This window comes from Sinohyriopsis cumingii, unplaced genomic scaffold, assembly GCF_028554795.1.
Source record: "Sinohyriopsis cumingii isolate HCF-2022 unplaced genomic scaffold, ASM2855479v2 utg001527l, whole genome shotgun sequence".
Classification (NCBI taxonomy): domain Eukaryota; kingdom Metazoa; phylum Mollusca; class Bivalvia; order Unionida; family Unionidae; genus Sinohyriopsis; species Sinohyriopsis cumingii.
In genome coordinates, this window is record NW_028316012.1 from 2,852,161 (window position 1) to 2,873,049 (window position 20,889).

Below are 20,889 nucleotides of genomic sequence, written 5' to 3' on the forward strand. Positions count from 1 at the left end.
AGTTTTTGTGCATCTCCATGCCCTTGCATAAAACACAGTTACACGTTTTTTTATATAGATATTTTTCAGTTGTAGACAGGAATAATAAGTATTTGCGAGTGTTTGAAATGAATGGGTTCATTATGAATTGAGTGGCACTACATTTCAAAAGCAAAGTTGGATTGAAATGCAAGAACTGTAGTACGGAATTAGTGTTGGTTCTGGATCGTAGAATGGAATTGTGTGTGTGTGATTGGATTTTTAACGTAGCTTGAATAATTTTTCAGTCATATTGCTACGATGTCTGCAGTGTGGCAGTTTATAGTGATGTATAGCACTGGGGCATCATGCTGCAAACATGTAGTATGATGTTGCACCCAGTCACATTATCCTGACACCAGGCCAATCAGTCCTAACACTAACCTCTTAATGCTGAGCGTCTAGCGAGGTAGCTGTTAATACCATTTTTGTAAGTCTTTGGTATGACTTGGCTGGGGTTTGAACCCATGACCTCCCGCTTCTGAGGCGGACGCTCTAACCACTAGGACACCGGAGTGGTCAGAATGGAATTGTAACAATTACAATGGAAGCAATTTGTATTATGCTTGTTGGGGCATTCCTCACTGATGGCTGTCAGTGACATCATCATGGGAATGTGTAACAGCCACATTTTGTAAGAACAAGGTGTAGTTGGTGAACAATACAGACACTTTTCTGCCATTTCCACTGGCATCATCTCATATGATGTTATTTAAAAAAACTTCCTACAACATACTCACAACATATAAAACCTATATGCAAATCTGATGAAAGCTGCTTGTGTTTCTGAAACACATATTCCATACTGGTGGCAAGAATGTCCAAATCTACATTACAAAAATGAAAACATTACCATCCATCTAGGAGTTGCAAATGTATGAAATCCTCTTGTTGGGTAGTTTTACTAACAGGCTTTACAGCAGGGCCTTCCATTAGATTTAAATGTGGCAGGTATAATTCATTTTTTTTTAAAAGTAGCATGGTGTAAAGTAAAAGTAGATGGGCTGATAAGGAATCCACTGAATTTACAGACTAAAGGTTCAGACATTTGTTTTTAAGAGAAAAATGAAAGAAGGAAACAATACAACAGATATTTTAATATGACTTTAATGTTTATTTTCTAGATTTAATTAAGATTATGAATCAGAATCAGTCTCCAACTCCACTGTAAAGTTTATCTATTACTTCTTCTGCTCAGGCACCTGCAAATTAAAACAAAATTGTAATGCTTAAATAAAGTCATATCATCTCAGCACTAGTTACATATGCAGAAGTCATGTTAATCAGCATTATAAAAATGTATGAAATTTTCTTCACTGCACTTGTGCTTCCCTTACTATCGTTAAGCCATGATACAAGATAACTTTGCACTTACTTGTCATTTCTGGCAAGTGGATGGTGCAATCAATTTGCACAAAGATGAATTTATTTCATCCAAATATTTCATGTGAATAAAAATTCCAAATGGAGGCACTTGTCCGATCAGACAAGATATATGCATATTGTAGTTAGCTGGACTCTAGCTCTGATAGTCCTGGGCAATAGGATAAGCTGATTTTGTTATCAGTTTAGAAATGCATCCGCTTTGCAAATACTATGCTTTAAAAGACGAAACTGAATCCAATATTGATGAAATAAGAGTCATTTGGATTACCTTGTTTTTTATCATTCTGCGTTGGTTGGGTGCATATTTGAGGGTCTCTGATACGGTCTCTTCCATTCCATTTGCCTTTGCTTTGCCATTAGTTTTCAAGCAGGCTTCTGCAAGAGTAATACAATGTTTTAAAATAAGTTTCACAACAAAGGATGCATTGCATTTTTCTAAATGCCAGCAATAATCAATGGAATATTTTTAAAACAAGTACTTTGAAATGTGTCTCAAGTTACTTTATCAATTCATTTAAAAATCTCTGGCAAGTCACATGAAAAACACAATTTAAATCAAGCCATACTTACTTATCAAAACCTGACATATCACAAGCTCTTGAAATGCTTTTTTCCCTTTACGTCCCTTTGGACTCTTTTTGTTTTAAGCTTTTTCATCATCCTGCAGACACTATCCCCAATTGTAAACCTGCCATGGGAGCTCAAGTAGCATATCTGAAAATAATAATAATAATAATATTACTATTTTTTGATTTTGATATTATTATTAGTAGTAGTATTTCATGATCGATGTGACAAAATATGCTTGTATATAGTTATTTTTTGCCATGGTTTTGCAAGCAAATTTAATTTCTCTAACTTGAAAAAAATTTGATAACATTAACTATGCAACACAATGTACTAATAGCAATTATAAACCAAATTAACCACCGTGAATCTATTAACTTCATAAATGACATTCACTCAAGGATTGAATTAAAGTAGCCACATAATATGTAATAGTGTATATGTAGTAAAATACCTGTTACATGTTCATCTCTAAACATGTTTTGGCCTACATCCGTAAGACAAAACAGCTGACCACTACATGTTCACCCCACCCCCAAAAATAATTATACAGGCACTGCAGAACTTGCATAATGCATACTGAGGTTCACAACAGCAAATAAAGGTTATAACAATTTTTTAAACAGAAAATAAAGCCCCAATTTACCATCTTCTTGGAGAGTTTGGGATTCTCCTCCAACCTCTGGCAAAGGCCCTCTAGTTCCTCCACTGAATCACATGGCATTGCAAGAATTTCTTCTCTATATTCTGTGTCTGGGCCTTGTGTATGAACTTGGAGGGCCAGCTGCTCCAACAAATTCTCAATATTTGTGTCCAGTTTCATAAGTACATTGAACTGGAAATCTGTAACAGATTTGTGATGAAATTAGTTTTGAAAGATCAAGATCATTATTATAAACTCCTTAAAAAGATCTGTACAGTGAACATGGGTTTAACAATGAAATATATTTATGAAATGAAATACATGGTTTTTGTACAGTTTATATGAAAACTTTTCCCTATAATCCTTTATTTTTTTATTCCCTGGATATGTTGTTTCACTGCTGGTGTCTGTAAAGTCTGCATTCAATGTAGATGGTTTAGGCGTCTGACTTACACAAGACAATGGTATACATCAGAAAGAAAAATAAAAAAACCAATGGAATGATGAACAGTCGACACATCAATGAAAAACAATTCATTGTTTATTTGCACAAATAAGTCTTGAACAGTATGTTTTATGACCTATAATTTAATTAATTAACATCTCACAATGTTCTGAAATAACAGTATCTAAGCTACAAGAGCTTGTACTTTCATGTCATAATCTTCCATTTCGCAAACAAATTTTGATGTTGAATCAATGTATATGACCTTAGCATTGAACACTAACATTCAAAATGTCTACAAGATGACAAGACTATTATCAACTGAAGTGACAACAAACCAACGAGTTTTACGTGCACTGAACATAAGCATTTTTAAATGCTACAAAATGTGTTTTTAGTGTATGGCCACAAATTACCCAACATTTTGTCAAACATAAAACAGTTCTACTACCTTAGATGAGAATTAAATTCATAAATACAGTGTATAATTGACCTACTCGTATTTAGAGAGCTGTAAATGAAATAAGAGATTATATAAAAGTCAACACCTGTAGTATTTGTTTCATTATTCTATAATGTACATTTTTTTCCATCCTCAATACTTACTACTTGCAGAGGAACTGGCAGAGAGAAATCTTTATATTCTCCACTCCAGAGTGGATGGGGATGGTGATGGTGTTGACCTTCTGGATGCAGCTAAGAGTATAAAGATTATCACTACTCCTTAATTGCAGTAAAAAAGAAACAAAGAAATCAGACTGGATTTTTTGGCATGTAAACAAAATGCATACTGGTTGCAATGACCACTGTATATAAAGCAGTGATACAATATATCACAAAATGCATTCTTTTTTAACAAAACATCTAATCTCATATATACAGCATCATGAGTAAGTAAGTACTCTTAAACACATCTTGTTAAACAGACAGAAAAATGATGAAATTTATACATACTTTTGATAAAGAATTTCCAATTGTGGCATGGTATAAAAGCAATTGATAAAAAATAAAAAGAGACCAGATAAACTAAATAGAACATACCAGCAGGATAAGAGGAAATCTTGGAGTCTGCAAAATACTCTCCATTTCAGGAGGTTTTGGATGAGATGGCTGACCAGAAAGGTTTCCACTTGAGATTTTCATCTTTAAATAATCATCCTAGAGTGCACCAAAGTCATGTGAACTTGATCCAATTCCAACATTACTGCTGCTTGAGTGCTTAGATCCAGTATTGCCTTCACTAACTGATGTTATTAATACCTCTCTCTCATCAGCATAATTTCCATCATTTTTCAAAACTCCCATTGTAAAACCTCTGCTGAAGAAACTAACACTACACCATAAGGATTTAAAGAACTACTGCCCGGTTTCTAATCTCCAATTCATATAAAAAATCTTACAAAAGGTTGTTCAATCCCAGCTTGCATCTTGTCTGAATTCAAACAGTCTTTTTAGCAATGTACAATCTGCATATCGCCCTTGCCACAGGACACAAATTGTGTCTGCAAATAGATTACACTCCAGCCCAGTTGATCTATGTTGTGGTGTTGCACAGGGGTCTGTTCTTGGACCTGTTCTCTACACTCTATACACTCAGCTGCTCTCAAGTGTCATAGATCATCATCCAGTGTCTCACCAATTGTACACTGATGACACCCAAATATACAAATCTAGCCACCCAACTGAAGTTGATGCTGCCATCCAAGGTGCAGAGATGTGCATTTCTGATGTGAAATCATGGATGACTTGTAACAAGCTGCAGATGAATGATGATAAAACTGAGGCCATTCTGATTACAACACAAAGACTTTCTCATTCACATCCTTTACCTCACACAATAAATATCAGCAACACCAACATTAAATTCACACAATCAGTACAAAACCTATGTGTTACTCTGGACAGTACTCTCACATTGCACCAACATGTCACGAACATATGCAAGGCTGCATATCTTGAGCTGAGACTCATCAGCTCCATTCTCAGATATCTTTCAGTTGATGCCACTAAAACACTTGTGTGTTCATTACTACTTTCAAGACTGGACTATGGTAACTCAATTCTGTCTGGTTCATCTTAATATCTACTGCAGAGACTTCAAAAAGTTCAAAACATAGCTGCTTGGATCATACTTAGAGTACCACAATCAGAGTACACCTCCCCGCTGCTCTGTACCCAACACTGGCTATCCATTCGATCCAGAATCAAACACAACATTAGTTCTCTGTGCTACGTTTCACTGACAGACTCTAGTCCAACATACCTATCCGACCTCACCTATGTGTACACACAAGCAAGATACTTACACTCCTCTTCCGACAATCATATACTCATTATTCTCACTATGAAAACAAAGTCACATGGACAGCATTCTTTTGCATACCAGGGCCCAGCAACATGGAATGAATTGCCCACTGAACTTAGACACAAAGATGCAGTGATCCCATTCAAGAGTGCTCTCAAAACTACTTATTCTGACTACAAAAACAAACTTAATGACTTAATAATGTTAACTACCTTAAATATTCTCAGCATGTTTTTTATGTTTTCTAATTTCATGGTGTTTGTTTTTGTAATCATATCATTGTGTATGTTTTTATGTTGTCTAATGTTGCAAAGCGCTTAGAGCTTCTAAAGATTAGGCGCTATACAAAGTCCTCATTATTATTATTATTATATTTAGCTTGGATGAATATTTTTTAAATCAGTGGCCATAACTAAAAAATGGGATTTTGTTTTATGATCATAAAAGTATGTTGGACACCATCCATGATGTACAATGCTGTCTGACATTTCTATGCACCTAAGGTTTCCATCTCAAATATTAAAGCAAAATGCATGCCGAATTTGACAGATTGACGAAAATAAAAAAAAGCAATGCTTACCATTTGAAAAGAGGCAATTGTCACTAGAATATTCTATTCAAAATGATATTAATTTTGGACACAGGGGATACCACCCCCATGTTTTCCTGACTCGTGATATGTCGGCCTATTCTGTGCACAGCTTTAAAAGATGTAATGTTTATCCATCGAGCTATAGAAATGAAATACATTTACTGTAGACTGTTTCTGTCAGCAGTTAAGTTGAGTAATTAGGTCAGGTTTATAGCTAGTTTACAAAATTCAATGTAGAATGCCAATAAATGACAAGATATATTTTTGCAAACTAAAGTGATCTTGAAAAAAGATTAGTAAAGTTTAACATTTTATAAAAAATAAGCTATTATGTGGAAAAGAAACAACAATGAAATAGGATGCAATGTGTTTACGTCTAGTTTTGGAAGGTACCGTCTCTAAGGTACCGTCATAATTGTACCATAGTTTAATGGGTGGAAAGGCCATTGAAAGGTAAGGGCAGTGCGGAGACCATCGAGTATGTTCCAGAATAGCTGAATCTTTGTAGATACATAGATCCATTCGTAACTTCAGTCCGCAAGCGAAACACTGTACTTCGTATCCCAATCCTGACTCAGGTCCGAAGTAGACAAATCCTGTTCTAGCTAAAACATACGAAGAAGGTAATCCTTCCCTATCCGTAGGCCATTTTTGAAACGTGTCCAATCGACGGGCACAATCACAATAGTCAGGTAAGAAGACTGGAAAATGGTAGGGTTTGAACTTGGAGTTCTCACTGGATTTCTCACTCGATTCTTGCTGTGGCGAAGTCATCCTTCTGGTGGGTGGCTATCCTCTTACAACCAATGTTTTATACCGACATGTCCATACGGCAAAGTAAAGTGGGTGGGAAGCCGCACTCGCTTCTGCTACACGATTTGATAGACTTTTTCCAAGGGTCGACTGACGATGTGGTGTGTGGGTAAACGTACAATCTTGTTGGGTTGATAGGTGGTCACTTTCTCTAGACTGCAAGGCTTCTTTCAATACGCCAAAGTTGACCACTCGACTGGTACGATAATTCAGAGTAAGTCCTTTCACTTTACACTTCGTGTGCACTTCTCCTTGTTTGTCCCAGTATTCGTAGCTGTAATTTTTGGGACCGCCACTGACGAAACTTAGAATCTTGTCATCGGGGTGCTTGTCTGTCCAGGCTCCTAAACGGTCTCCTTCGATGTCAGGGTGCTGTTGACTCGGGTGATCGATATAAATGCAACTGTCCATGTCAAAGTACAAGACACGTTCCCCTAACAGTTCTAAAGCTTCGTACAATTTTAAGCGAGCATGAGCTGTCATGTAAGCTGCAATGATGACATTTCCAAAGGGGTCATCTTCTACAAAGTTCAGATCTTCTTCGTAATTGACCAAGATCAAATCCTCACGAACGACGTCCACGTGTTTCATGAATTTGGCTTTGTCGTGAATCATCTGAAAGTAGCGGGAAGGTTCGGTCAAATACTCCGTCTTGGGTAAACACGGTCATTGTGCCATTTTACCCCACAAGCAATTTAACATCACTTTGGCAAACAATCGCCTGCCTTCGTTTTTCTCAATGTGATCTAAAGTAATGCCTTCTTGTGTCCAGAATTTCTCTCTGAATGTCTTTTGGTCTTCGGGAGTGTGACACCAGGACAGATAGCCACTGGCTTCTTGCTCAGTTTCAAAAAGGCATCCACGTAGTCTGCGAAAATGCCTTTCTGCGTGGGGTCACCCTTGTGGAATTATTGTGTCTTGGGAAAGTGGCAAATTTCGTACACTTCTAACAGTTGGTATCCCATGTTCAGAGCTTTGAACAATTCTACGCTGACCCATGTCCCCGTCAAGGCCCGTTCTTCCTGGGTGTGATGACAAGGTTGATCTTGGTTGCACGTTTCAGCACAAGTACGGCACAAAGGAAACATAAGTTTGCCTTGGCAATGGCGAGGTAAGACGGGATGGTATAGGTTCGTGGGAGGCAAAACTTTGCACTTGATCAAGCCTTCGTATTGTCGAATGTTTTTTAGGTCGATGTGTTCGGTGAACAATTGTGGGTGCCCTGCAGGAAAGCAACAATATTTGCACACGTAGGGATACAGTGAACACACGTCCAAGTATTTGATTTCTTCTCCTTTCTCTTCGTCAGCTTGGTACAGCAAACAGGTGGCATTGGTCCTTCCTCCGTACAAACTATCACTTGGGTTCAGGGGGTCTATGAACTGGTAACTTTCCATGAGACGTTTAAACTCGGGATCGGTGTTCAAACGGTGATTGTATTTGTGTTCCCACATTTCCACCACTTGGTATCCTTCCTGTTCCAACTTTAGGCGTCGCTGACAAATGGCCTGGTACAAGTCTTCCATGGTTCCTTGTAAGAACTGATTTTTAGTGCCGCGGTCAGGGTAACAGACGGGACATCCGTGAAATAAGCAACCATTAAACTCGTACATGATCTTGGGGTTTTCTAAGTCCCAGCCATCGACCGAATGCATTCCGATGATCTTTTCGCCCTGTCCGTTGCGGGCATGCTGAATCCATTTGTCTTCCTTGTCGTACAAGTAATGCAACCAGCATGGGGCTTTGACCGAGTATTGACGTTTGACATAGTTGGTTGTTTGAGGACTGATGACAGCCACAGTGTTTTCAAGCATGAATCGTTGTCGGTAGACTAAGGAACACGCTTTGGCAATGGTGCAAGCCTCTTTTAAATGATCAACCCCTCCGTGTTCCATGAACAGTTCTCGAAATTTTCCAAAGCATCGCCGTAAAATGTCCACGTCGGAACGACGATACTTTAGCATTTCTTCCTGAAAGTCGAAAGGGTCGGAGGCGTGAGCCTGGTACCAAGCGTAGAAAGTTTCTCGTTACGCATGTTGTCAGGGTCGTAATAGTGAGCCTGAGGCAAATGGGGTAGAACGGCGTGTTGATTGGCTTCTGTATTGAAAAAGTGTGGAAAGTACCCTTTAGCCATTTCTGTCATTCCAAACATTTTAGGCATTCGACTCAAAGGCATGGCTAAGTAGCTCATCGAATCTTTAAACTGCACTTGTCCCACTTGCATGAAAATGATTTTGGCTCCGTTCAAAGTGATTTTAGGACGCTCGATGCCACGTTCCGTATAACATCTCAAAAGAAACTGTCCATCGTATCCGGAGAAATTGTGAGCCATCACCGTGGCATGGTGATGACATTCTCCATAATAATGTTCGATGTCCTCTTGGCTCCACGTCTTGTCGATGGGGTCTAAGACCCATTGTGTGAAATCGGCTAGTGTTTCGGTCCTTGAAAGATTTTTTCACGCCCTCCAGGAATCTTACTGCAGTGAGGGCAATAACTCAAGATAGGTTCTTGAATCACTTCTCGCACGCTCGATGAGCCACGCAGAAATTAGGAATGTGAATACCGGTCTCTTGCATGCATTCGAAATCGAAAAAGATGAAATTGCCTTTCTTCTTCTTGTGACCGTCCTCTTTCTCTGGTTGGGATTGGTATTTTTGCATGTAGCATTGGTGTTCCAAGTCCACGATGCAGTGACAAATGTGACATTTTTTCTTTCCTGAACATACGTGTGCCTTGGTACTGTTGATACATAGACCTTGTCCACACATTGGGCACAATCTCAGGAGTTGACAAGTACATTTCTTCTGTGAACCTTGCATCTTCAGATGTTGTTGGTAACAGGCAGGGCTGACAAATGTGCGCAGACAAGCAGGACAATGCACTGGTTCTTGCCCTTCGCTCAGACAGGGTTGAGAGGCCAAACATCCTGAGCATTTCGATCCACAATGTTTGTGTTGCTCTCGATTATTATAACCATCATAAGTCACATTTCTCACAGTAATATTTGTATCCCAGGAATCCAGTGATAGTGGTAATGGTATCGAAATGGTCATCGTGATGATAGAGGTGAATGTATTTTCCATCCTTAAAGTCTTTCCCTCGAAACAACAGAGACCCGCGCACTTCTTGAGGGTGCACTTTCAAGGTGTATCGTGGAGCTAGGGCATCTTGCAATTTTTGCATCTCAGGAATGCCACAGGATTTGTCTTTGGACAGGCATGCTTGTTGTAACAGAAGTTCTGCTTCATTTCGTTGTTTGGCTCGGTTCGATTTTCGAATGTTCTCCCAGGCTCTTTTCCATTCTACCATGTGTTCTTGTCGGCATAAGTTCATCCCACCACGATGGCTCGGGCTAAACACATGTGGTCTTGAAAATTATTAATTTGGACAAGACTTGTTTTGGTAATGCGAAGGTTGTTGACCAATAAGGTCTTTCTGCATTGTCCGGTCCCTTGAGGAGGAGAGACGTGGGTCATGTCCAGTGTGGCTTTTCCATCGGTGATGTCAAACTGGTCATTAGATTGTTGCACGTGTTGAATCTTGTCCATGACTTTGGAAGTGGTCAATTCTGCAGGGCTGCTAAACTCGATCCAAACAGGGGATTTCAAGCCGTCATGTTGTATGGAAAGTCTCAAGCGATCATCTTCTTTGGGCTGACATTGTCGCTTGAGTGTGGTGAGCAAAGAATCCCACATGTCGGTGATGAACCCTTCTGCTTTCTCTAACAGTACTTCAGACTTGAAATCTTTAAGCTTCACTGTGTATTTGTAAGCCGTAGATTCTAAATTTTCTAGAGGGACGCTTTTCCGTCTCTCGAATGTCATAGTACTTTTCAGGGTTGACTAAGGGTGGTAAACTTTGTTTAGAGGGTTTGGATTCTGGTTCACTCATGTCCTCTTCAAAATCACTGGCATGAATTTGTGCCAAGACTTCAGCCCTGGTACGAGGCGATAGATCACGTTTCTGCCTCTTACTTTCTTCTTTCTTCTCAAATGAATTGGATCATTTCATCTCGATAGCAAATAGTCAAATGACTAAAGTTTAAACACCATGGACTAATTTATAGTCATAGCAGACCAGTGTATATAAAGGGTATGTGTCTTGTCCTTTCACTATTCATTTCACTCTCAAACTGAGCACAACGATGGAAGAGACTACCAAGATCGAACGTTTCATCAGAGCTTTGCGAGGGGTCATTAGAAAATTCTCTTCAGACCAGCCGAGGGACTACTCTCCTTCCTTTCAAGATAAAAGTCAAGATACTTGCTATATCTGTCAGAAGAAAGGGCATTGGTCTTCAGAGTGTCCAGACCGTCAAAAAAGAAAAAAAAGGGGTTAGAAGAGACAAAAGTCAAGATACCTGTTATTATTGTCAAGAGAAAGGACATTGGTCACCAGACTGCCCAAAAAAGAAACAAGAGGAGTCAGAAGAAGAGAGGGATTCTTCAGAGGAAGAGGAAGAAGAAGAGGAAGAAAACAGACAGGTGAAGAAAAAGAAACAGGAGAAGAAAAGAAGGGAAGAAAGTGAGGAGGAAGAGGAGGAAAAGACTATGACGGTGAAGAAATTAAAAAAACAGAGAGTGAACAATGAGACAGAATAAGTCTATGAACTTTTTAAAGTGCTCTGTTGTGAATTGTGAATTGTAAATATTTATAAAAGAATAAATTAATTATAAAAGGTAAGTGTCTTTGGGTTTTGATTTTAAAATAAGAACCTACACTCACGCACACTCATACACAGACAGGTACTATTGGGTAAAATGTTTTTTTTTAGTTATTGGCAATTGAAAGTCTATCCCTTTTCGAGAGACGTGGATGGCCCTGAAAAGGGCCTTTTTTGGTGTAAGGGGTGAGTTTAAACAATCAACTTTAACTGTCTTAAGCCTTTGCCATGGCCAAGGCCTACTTCTGGACTGCGTACTGTTGATGATGATTTCGTTGAAATCACTAAGGGTGGTGCAGTAGGCGTAGTCACAGGGTTGGAGTGTTTAGCTTGGGAAGGTCGTATTCTCTTCGGCCGTAATAAAGAAGTCTGATACATTTGTTTCAGACTTCTTAACTCCGCTAAAATGTCTAACAGTACCGTGACCGTTTGATTTTGACACCCTTGTTTCTTTGCTGCTGCTTCTTCTTCTTCTTGTTTTTTTCTTACCTCTTCTTCTTGCTGCTGTTGCTGTAGGAGAAAAGCTTGTTCCGCTTCCTTTTGCTGTTGTATAAATTTCTCCAATTCTTCTTTCTGTCTCTGTCTAAAATTTTCCATGTGCGGTAATGAAGGAGAAGGTGACGAAGGTTCAGGAACAAATTCTTGCAAGGTAAAAAAATCCACAAAATCCCAATTCACCTCTTCTGAAAGTAAGTCTGGGTTCCCTTGGGTAGTCTCCACCATCAGTGCACCCAAACTGATCGTTTTCTGAGTTTCCGTCATGTTGAAAAACTGTCGCTTAGATTGACTGCGCACAGGCGCTAGCGAATCTATATAGACTATGTGACGTCACAGACTGCTCTCTTCGGATTGGACGTGGGCTGACTGAATTTTGTAACGCGTGTTTGGATTGGTCAACAAACTCAATCCGTTTCAATCCTTCCTCCCCCTATAAATAAGTACAGTTCACTGCATTCCTTCACCTGTTACTCAGCACCCCAACATGTGGACCGACGTACAATCTTCAACGCTTGTGTCTTCGATGATGTTCCGGACAGACATATCAATGTATGTCCGATCCAACTGGACAGTTATCCACAGGACAGACACCAGCCTGTGGATGCGAAGAATCTTATATGGAGCATCAAGGATGCCTCAAAAGAGTCTTAATCTATGGTCCTGCAGTCAGGCGCAGCCTAAGGTCAAGAAGAAGATGTCACAGATGCCCTTTATGTTAAGGGTATATTAACATAAAACCAAAGGCCCTTTTCAGGGCCATTCCTATCTCTCGAAAAGATCTTGACTTTCAATTGCCTACCCCTTTTTTTATTTTTTTGTTTAAAAAAATAATAAAAAAATAGAGACCCCTCCCTGTTTCAATTTTCGCCTGTTCCATTTTCATAGACCCATCAGGTCGGGACCTTATTAAAATAGGGTCCCGACCCTGTTCCATTTCCCTTAGTCCCAAAACAGTCCCACGATTTATTCCCCATGTTCAATTTCCCTTGTCCTTAGAGTGAATAGTTTTTTTTCTTTCTCCCATGTTAAATTCCCCTTGTCCCTAGAATGGATATTTTTTTTTCTCCCATGTTAAATTACATAGTCCCCAGAGTGGATATACCCTTTTTAACATGGAAGTTCCCTAGTCCCTAGACCGTCCCTATTCACTACTACCATTGTCATTACCAGCCTGAAACCCAATTTAATGCCATTTGTATAAATTCATTTCAAATAAATATTATGATATAGTTGAAGTGTAAAGTCAAGCAAGTATTCTGTTTGCAGATTTTACATTTTAGATATTATAGTAAAGTCATATTTTCTCTTGTTTAGTAAACTTTATTGCAACTGGTTCCAAAATAGTAAATCTTATTTAATGTTCATTCACCAGAATAGGTATTAATACAATCCCGAATTAACTGTATGGTACTAAAATATACCCTGATCTTGTGTGAGATTGTAATATACAGAACTATACCTCAAGACAACAATAATATATTGAATTTATATTGTATCAAGACTGTCATGGTTATGAACTCCAACTTTATTCAGGTTTTTTCATAATAAATGATCATCTTGTGCTATGGTTGAAAAGAAATCAAAGTTCAGTTTAACTCCATTCTCTCCACATTTGTCAGTTGTTAAGAGTCATACTCATCCTCAGTGTTATAGTAAAATGTAATCTTATTTGGATCAATCTTGGTGGTGTAATATATGAATGGAGAAAGAATATTATCATCCAGATTAAAATATGTTTTATTCAGACTCTACTAAAATTTTTAGTTGGATATGGGTTACGGAGCCTGATGTGTACGAACAAAGCAATGTGTACCATGACCTTTTTCATTTAACATTTTAAACTCCTGCAGAAGAAAGAGATTTTTTAGATCCATTAAACTGTATTAACAAAAACATTTCTTCAGTATGATTTTCATTTACTTAGTATTGACAAAACTCATATTTTAAAGTTGTTGTTTTTTTGTGTTTGGTTTGGCCTTTTATGGTAAACCAACACAAGTAAGTTATTTAGTGCCAAGGCACTTTAAGTATAGTGCCTTGCCCAAGGACACACCATGGTAGCTAACCCAGGTTGGTCTGATGGTAGAATTTGAACCTACCTTATTTCACAGGTCCAGAAAGCTAACCACTGAGCCACTACAGCTCCCCATCTTATAGTGGAATGCTGGTATACTTTATGATCAAGAAGGATGGGTTGGGGTATGCATGTTGCATCTGAAAAAAGTGATGGAATTTTTGTTTACATAATATTTTAGTCATACAATATGAATCATTTTCTATAGATTTAAGATGTATCAGATCAAGTTAAGAAAAATCATATATTCTGTTTCCTGGGAATGTACTAAAATTCACTGTTATTGATTTTTTGGTAGTAAGCTTACTTGGTATTTTTTTCTTTTTAACTTGAATACCTAATTTGTTAACATCCTATTCTAAATCTTCATAGTTCTGTCTATTAAGTGACAACTGTTACATGTAGGGAAGTTTCTGTTTAGGTGGCGCTCACCAGATAATATGTACTTTTGAGAGAGTGACGTATGTAAGGTGAAGTAGTTCGCATTTAAAACATGCACAGTGGAGAGAATGTTTGCATACCTCTATGCTACATTAATGTAATGTGGATGATATTTCTTTTGGATATTGTACTTTTGGAAATTTTACATGATTTAAGCACACTGCTAACTAAAATGACTGCTCCCTTGTGTTAAAAAATCAGTCTGAATTAGTCTAAAGTACACTATACATAGCAGCTATTAAAATAGGGAAAATGAATTTTGCCAGACTAGACAATACCAGCTTCTGAAAGTGCAATGAATGAATTACCAAATATATAAAATGTAAAAAAAGTTATCGGCTCTTTTTTATACAAATGACCTCTGAAGTTCAGGAAGTGAAAATGACCAAGTAGAGCTAGCACTTTTTTGAAAGGTGCACATTTGAAGTAAGGCCAAGCTGTATACTCTATAACCCATAGTACACCCATCAATCATACACCAGAATAAAGGGAATTAAAGGTTCTTTGCATTATACCTAAGATATACAAGGTCTTTTTTAAATAGCCAGTATAACCAGTGAGGAAAGCCGAGGACATTCTTTTTCTTTAAATTCCTAACCCTATGCAAAATGCGAAACTGTATAGCGCCACCTTAAAGAAAATAAAAAAATGTTTGCAATTTTTTTTTTTTATTTTCATATAATTATGCATGATGTTCTGAATAAAATGGTACATTCATATTGCATTTAAGCATGAAAATAAGCTAATTATGATCATTTTTCTCTTGCTTACGTAATTTGCCATGAGGTATGTTTGTGTGAGTAGTGACCTTAATTATGGGGAAATTAGAAGACTTAGAATATAGGAATAGAGTCAACTTAAATTTAAAACTGTTGCAATAAGTGACAGAAATATATGTTGAAAATGTTTCTTTTCATTTATCTGCAATGAAATAAAAAAATAAATGAAGAGAAAGTGAATTCGCTTCTTCCATATTAAACAATAGGCAAATATTTTACATTTTGACCTTTGACCTTTATGAAGCTGATGAGTTACCTCCCTTTTCTAATTGTAAAATTCATTGTTGATATCTCAGAAATAATTCTGGCTAGTTTCATGTTCCTGTCATTCAGCATAACATTGGTTGCTATGTTTACAAAATGTAATGTGCATTCTTAAAATAGCTCACTTTTATCATGGGGGGGGAGGCTGGACTTGTTAGAGACTCTGACACTCATAAATACTGTTCTGTGGGGAAAAAAGCAGGAGAATTATTCATAAGGATTGTTTTGATGCTTGCGACTTAAATGTTTCAGCCATATAAACATAATTAAATCATAAAAAATAATACCTACATCTTCTTTATGGTGGCGCTCACCAGATAATATGTACTTTTGAGAGAGTGACGTATGTAAGGTGAAGTAGTTCGCATTTAAAACATGCACAGTGGAGAGAATGTTTGCATACCTCTATGCTACATTAATGTAATGTGGATGATATTTCTTTTGGATATTGTACTTTTGGAAATTTTACATGATTTAAGCACACTGCTAACTAAAATGACTGCTCCCTTGTGTTAAAAAATCAGACTGAATTAGTCTAAAGTACACTATACATAGCAGCTATTAAAATAGGGAAAATGAATTTTGCCAGACTAGACAATACCAGCTTCTGAAAGTGCAATGAATGAATTACCAAATATATAAAATGTAAAAAAAGTTATCGGTTCTTTTTTATACAAATGACCTCTGAAGTTCAGGAAGTGAAAATGACCAAGTAGAGCTAGCACTTTTTTGAAAGGTGCACATTTGAAGTAAGGCCAAGCTGTATACTCTATAACCCATAGTACACCCATCAATCATACACCAAAATAAAGGGAATTAAAGGTTCTTTGCATTATACCTAAGATATACAAGGTCTTTTTTAAATAGCCAGTATAACCAGTGAGGAAAGCCGAGGACATTCTTTTTCTTTAAATTCCTAACCCTATGCAAAATGCGAAACTGTATAGCGCCACCTTATATCTTTTGATTTTTGTGATTCTGGAAGTTGCAGTATTTGTTGTTGTATTATTAACCATTTCAGTAATTTAATGAATGCAGAGTATACTGCTCTATAAATGAAATTTAAGTGAAAATAATGTAAAAGTATGTTTCACTGCAAATATAAATTGTTTAAAATAATATATCATTTATCATATGACTATTCAATTGTGGTAACTAGTATTCCATCCAATATCTATATATTAAAATATGTCTTTTCATACAGCTGGTGATCATTTAGATACAAGTCCAATTGAACATAATCAAATAATCAATGCAGGTGTTTTTATTAGTAGTAGTATTGCAAGTATAAGTGTTAGTATTAAGATTTCATATACAGGTATGATAAGTGTATCATAATGTTTAAATGATGCTCCTTGTTACAACATAAAATATGTTCATTGAAACAAATGGTTCACTGGTAAATTGGCAGCAAAGGTCTTCACTGAATTATGTTGCATAAACTATTTTACAATAAAACATATATGATGCATCTCAATTATGATGAATGTGAGGAGGAGGATTAATAATAATGCAATTTAAGTTATCTTCATAACATAAGTTCTAGCAGATGTGTAATTTTTATGTGGTTCATCATCAGTTTGAAACTGGTCTATGATTTCTGGATCTGGACATATCTGGTCCCCTGCTGTTGTGCTGCTATGGTCTTTACAGTTCATTAGGATATCAGTTACACTTGGTTTACATTTAGAACCCCATGGGATGGAATGCCCAGTTTGAAACTGAGAGAATGGCTAATTATCCATAATATAACTCCTGCAGTTATTATTAGGTTTGATATCAAGGTCTTTCTTTAAAAGCTTTTCAACTCAGGTTCTGTTCTACCATACAGATAAATAAAGTCAAATTCAAGGCTTTCAGATTTGTCCAGTTTGTTTCATGTGTTGCGGCAGACAGACTGTATATTGCCACTACACCATATAAATATCAGTGCTTAGTCTGCTCTCAGTTGCTGTGGTTTGATTAGTTACAAGTGTCATCAAATGTGACTAATTATTGACCAATGTAATGAAACTTGTATAATTAGAAGGCTGTATTTAAAAACTCTAAAGATCTTAAATGTGTGCTAGAGGGTAGGGTTAGCAGTTATACTCCCAGTTATGTTTGTGATGAGCAAAAGCAGCTGCACAAATTTGAGCTTTTAGTTTGGTTCTGGTAGGGTCAAAGGATGCAGGTACATTTTACATTCATTTTTTACTAGAAATAGCTATTTTCAATATTTTTCTGTGACAAGGCAACTAAAAGAATCAGTATGTGCCTTATGCATGAATAAAGTTCACTAGTACCATAACAAATTAGCATACTTTTCATCACCCCTCTACCATCAAGATTTTTTTATATTTACCTCTGTAGCAGACACAAATAAAAGTCGGCAGCTCATTTGCAGACTAAGTTACGCATATGATCTCCAATGCTCATCTAACTGTGACAGGCAGTCACCAACAAGCCAACCTATTTCCATGCCTAACTCAAAGTAAATCTGAACCACATTATAGATTTAGCTTATGTGTAAATTTATAAATGCTAGGCTTGTGATAATTAGGTTCATGCCTTCTACCTTAAAAATTAGAGGGATGTCAAAATACGAAACTATCCAGTGAGACCTATGATGTTAATTTTAATCCCTATGGGATTTGTGACATAAAAAACCCAAATGCTTTATGTATTAAAAGGTAACTAATGGGGGCAGGATCTGCAGTGAATCAATGGTTAGTATGCTAGACTCCTGATAAAAATGTTTGTGTTAAAATCCTGTTATCAAGTCAACCAGGTTACCTACTGCAATGTACCCTTGCCTTACTCCAATTCCCTCAGTACTCAGTAAACAACTAGTGTTGCTGTACATAACAAAACCAGTCCATATTGATTTTACATATTTTACTAAATCCTGACAAAAATAATTCTCTAAATAAAGAATGATTAATATGTGATGGTCTCGCATGTAATCAAACTCTTCCAAGCTTTTAATGATATGAACCGATTTATCAATGTTTATCAAATTTGCATGAAAAACTATTTCTTATTTGTCATCAAATATGTTCAATGTTTTGATCATATAAGCATTTCTGCTACATTAGATCAAAATAATCTTTTTGTCAGAAATAGAGCCCTTATAGTATTTGCAAGGTCAACCAATCAGATGCAGAATTTGAGTTTAATATGAATGAATATTTTTTTTTACAAAATTGCTCTTTTGCTATATCTTGATGAGATAAATCTATTCACCAAGTCTGATAAAATTAATGAGAAATAGTTTTAAGAGCAGTAGCAAGAATGGCTAGTGAGATGTAGAACCACCACATTATATGCATAGATTTTGCTTATAGCCTCAGACATACAAGCAAATAATTAAACAAGTCAGATCTAAATTGGATCATAAACACTGTTGTGCAAATCATAAGAAACTCTGCCAATCAGATGCAAGGTCACTTCACTACCATACCTTTATCACACTCATAATAAGCATCATTGTGAAACTTGACTATATAAGCCCAATGGCCAAGCATGATCAAACTTGAATCAGCAGTAGTGGTTATAACCTCATGTATTTGTATGCATCTTCACTTCTTCAATCTAGATCTCATTTATATAAGCATGTATTCTAAGTTTAGTAAAAACTGCACTACATGTATAAATATTGCATGCGGTGGTAACATACTCAGATGAAAGATCACCTTATTATTATTAATGGTTAACACTCATCAAACTTCAAGGACAACTTAATGATTTTAGCCTATATTGTGGAAGTATGGCTTTTAGGCTGGTTAAAAAACTCAACTAATCTTATACATGATCACATGTATATACTTGGATTTTGCTCATTATTAGATTTATCCAAGATGTTGATTTAAGCCCAAAACCAAGTTTTATATAAACAAATTGATCAGAACTATGGACTCCAAAGTAGCTAATTTCTTACTGTTGAAAGACAGAAGGGGATGTGAAATAAATAACACACTCAGGACCATTACATAAACCCACTTAGCCTTTTGACCAGTTGAGATAAAATATCAACAATAATGTTAAATAAGATTGATAAATTATGTTTTCTCACATTACCTCTAGCCCTTTTCAACATGGATGGTATTTTTCTTCCACATATGTCAGCTCTTAATTAGTGGCCCTTTCCCATCATGAATGTTGTAGGTGAAACTCTCAGAATTAGGCTTTTTAATTTATATCTGTAGAAGAAAAAAAACTATTGGTCTGCATATATCAATGTCACCATTTCTGTATTAGATTAAAATACCATATGTGTGTGTGTGTGTGTGTGTGTGTGTGTGTTAATTTTAGAATTTAAGCAAACTTGTCTCCATGTGTTTATTTTAAAACTGATGATGATAACACATAACAGGTTCAATGGATAAAATGTTATTTCTTACTTCTTACAACTGCTCATTATATCTGAATTTACATTCAATGTTTGTTTTAATTAACATATTTGGGATAATGGGCAAATTATTCATTTTGTAGTTTATCATTATATCATTTACCAGTCTTTTATCATTCAAATATGTAAAATATAGTACCATTATACTGACTTCATATTCTATATGATATCCCAGCAATACATATTAAGCAGATAAGTGCAAATAAAAATGTTCAGAATGTAAAATTTACTCCAAGCTCAAAGAAGATCAGCAAAAGATAATATCCAACAAACTACCAAACAAAAAGCGAAGTTAACGCAGTTACCTTTATTATGATGTCTCCAACACCAACGGCACTGTACAGCTACGTCTTCTGAGTTTTACCGTCATCTTGTCTTTCAAACCAGAATTAATTTCTTGAGCTCTTACAAAATGAAGAAACTTTTAAATACTATAATTTAAGCAGCTTCTTTACATGCCATCAGATAAATTATGGCACAGTGTTATGTCTGTCAGCAAAACGCAACTTCACATTTGGACGGCGCGCTGTGTGGGCATCGCCGACACAGCAACTGACATGAATTCTCTATTAGCAGACAATGATTCGGAATAAATCCTTCGCAAATCTAACATTCTCGATTTTTCATAGTTCCACTTTTCATTGTTGCATCTGTTTGATTGTACAATTTCTAATGATGTTCAATGAATCAACTTCAATTCATCTGCTGTCTGAAATCCCGGTTCAGTTGGTATTTTCTTCCGCGCATGATGCCGTGTAAATAAAAGATACGGTCGACATTCAAAGTGGTTTAGGTTAATTTATTATTTTTCTTTATTAAGGTCATTTGCAGAAAGTGTTTCGCTAGGGTGAGAAAAAAAAAATATAACAAAAAGAAAACTTTCTTTTCCAACACTAATACTGTATATATTTCAATTTGTGATTGATGCTATAAATAAAAAAAAAAATGATAATAAAGCATTTTAGCCCGTGGATTCGGCACGGCACTCGTTTTTGTGGGTTTTTTAAA

At 36.5% G+C, this 20,889-nt stretch overlaps 2 protein-coding genes across 7 annotated transcripts in view; one reads left to right on the forward strand and one right to left on the reverse strand.

Moving 5' to 3' along the window:
• Nucleotides 1-20,889, forward strand: part of LOC149772025 (uncharacterized) — a 62,924-nt gene that overhangs the window by 15,557 nt on the left and 26,478 nt on the right. The gene's annotated exons all lie outside the window — the stretch shown is intronic.
• On the reverse strand, nt 1,110-20,766 carry LOC149772026 (uncharacterized). Of its 6 annotated transcripts, none has more exons than XM_089947990.1 (8): nt 20,187-20,766; nt 19,551-19,672; nt 14,033-14,147; nt 3,666-3,755; nt 2,618-2,814; nt 1,975-2,118; nt 1,673-1,779; nt 1,110-1,220 (listed from the first exon to the last, which is right to left on the reverse strand). In XM_089947990.1, coding segments are annotated over exons 2-5 (225 nt in total). In that variant the 5' UTR covers nt 19,570-19,672; nt 20,187-20,766; the 3' UTR covers nt 1,110-1,220; nt 1,673-1,779; nt 1,975-2,118; nt 2,618-2,813. The 6 variants fall into 6 exon arrangements, with proteins under 6 accessions (XP_089804116.1, XP_089804114.1, XP_089804113.1 ...); XM_089947988.1 differs by having other exon boundaries at nt 3,666-3,782; nt 20,187-20,765; XM_089947987.1 differs by having other exon boundaries at nt 20,187-20,749.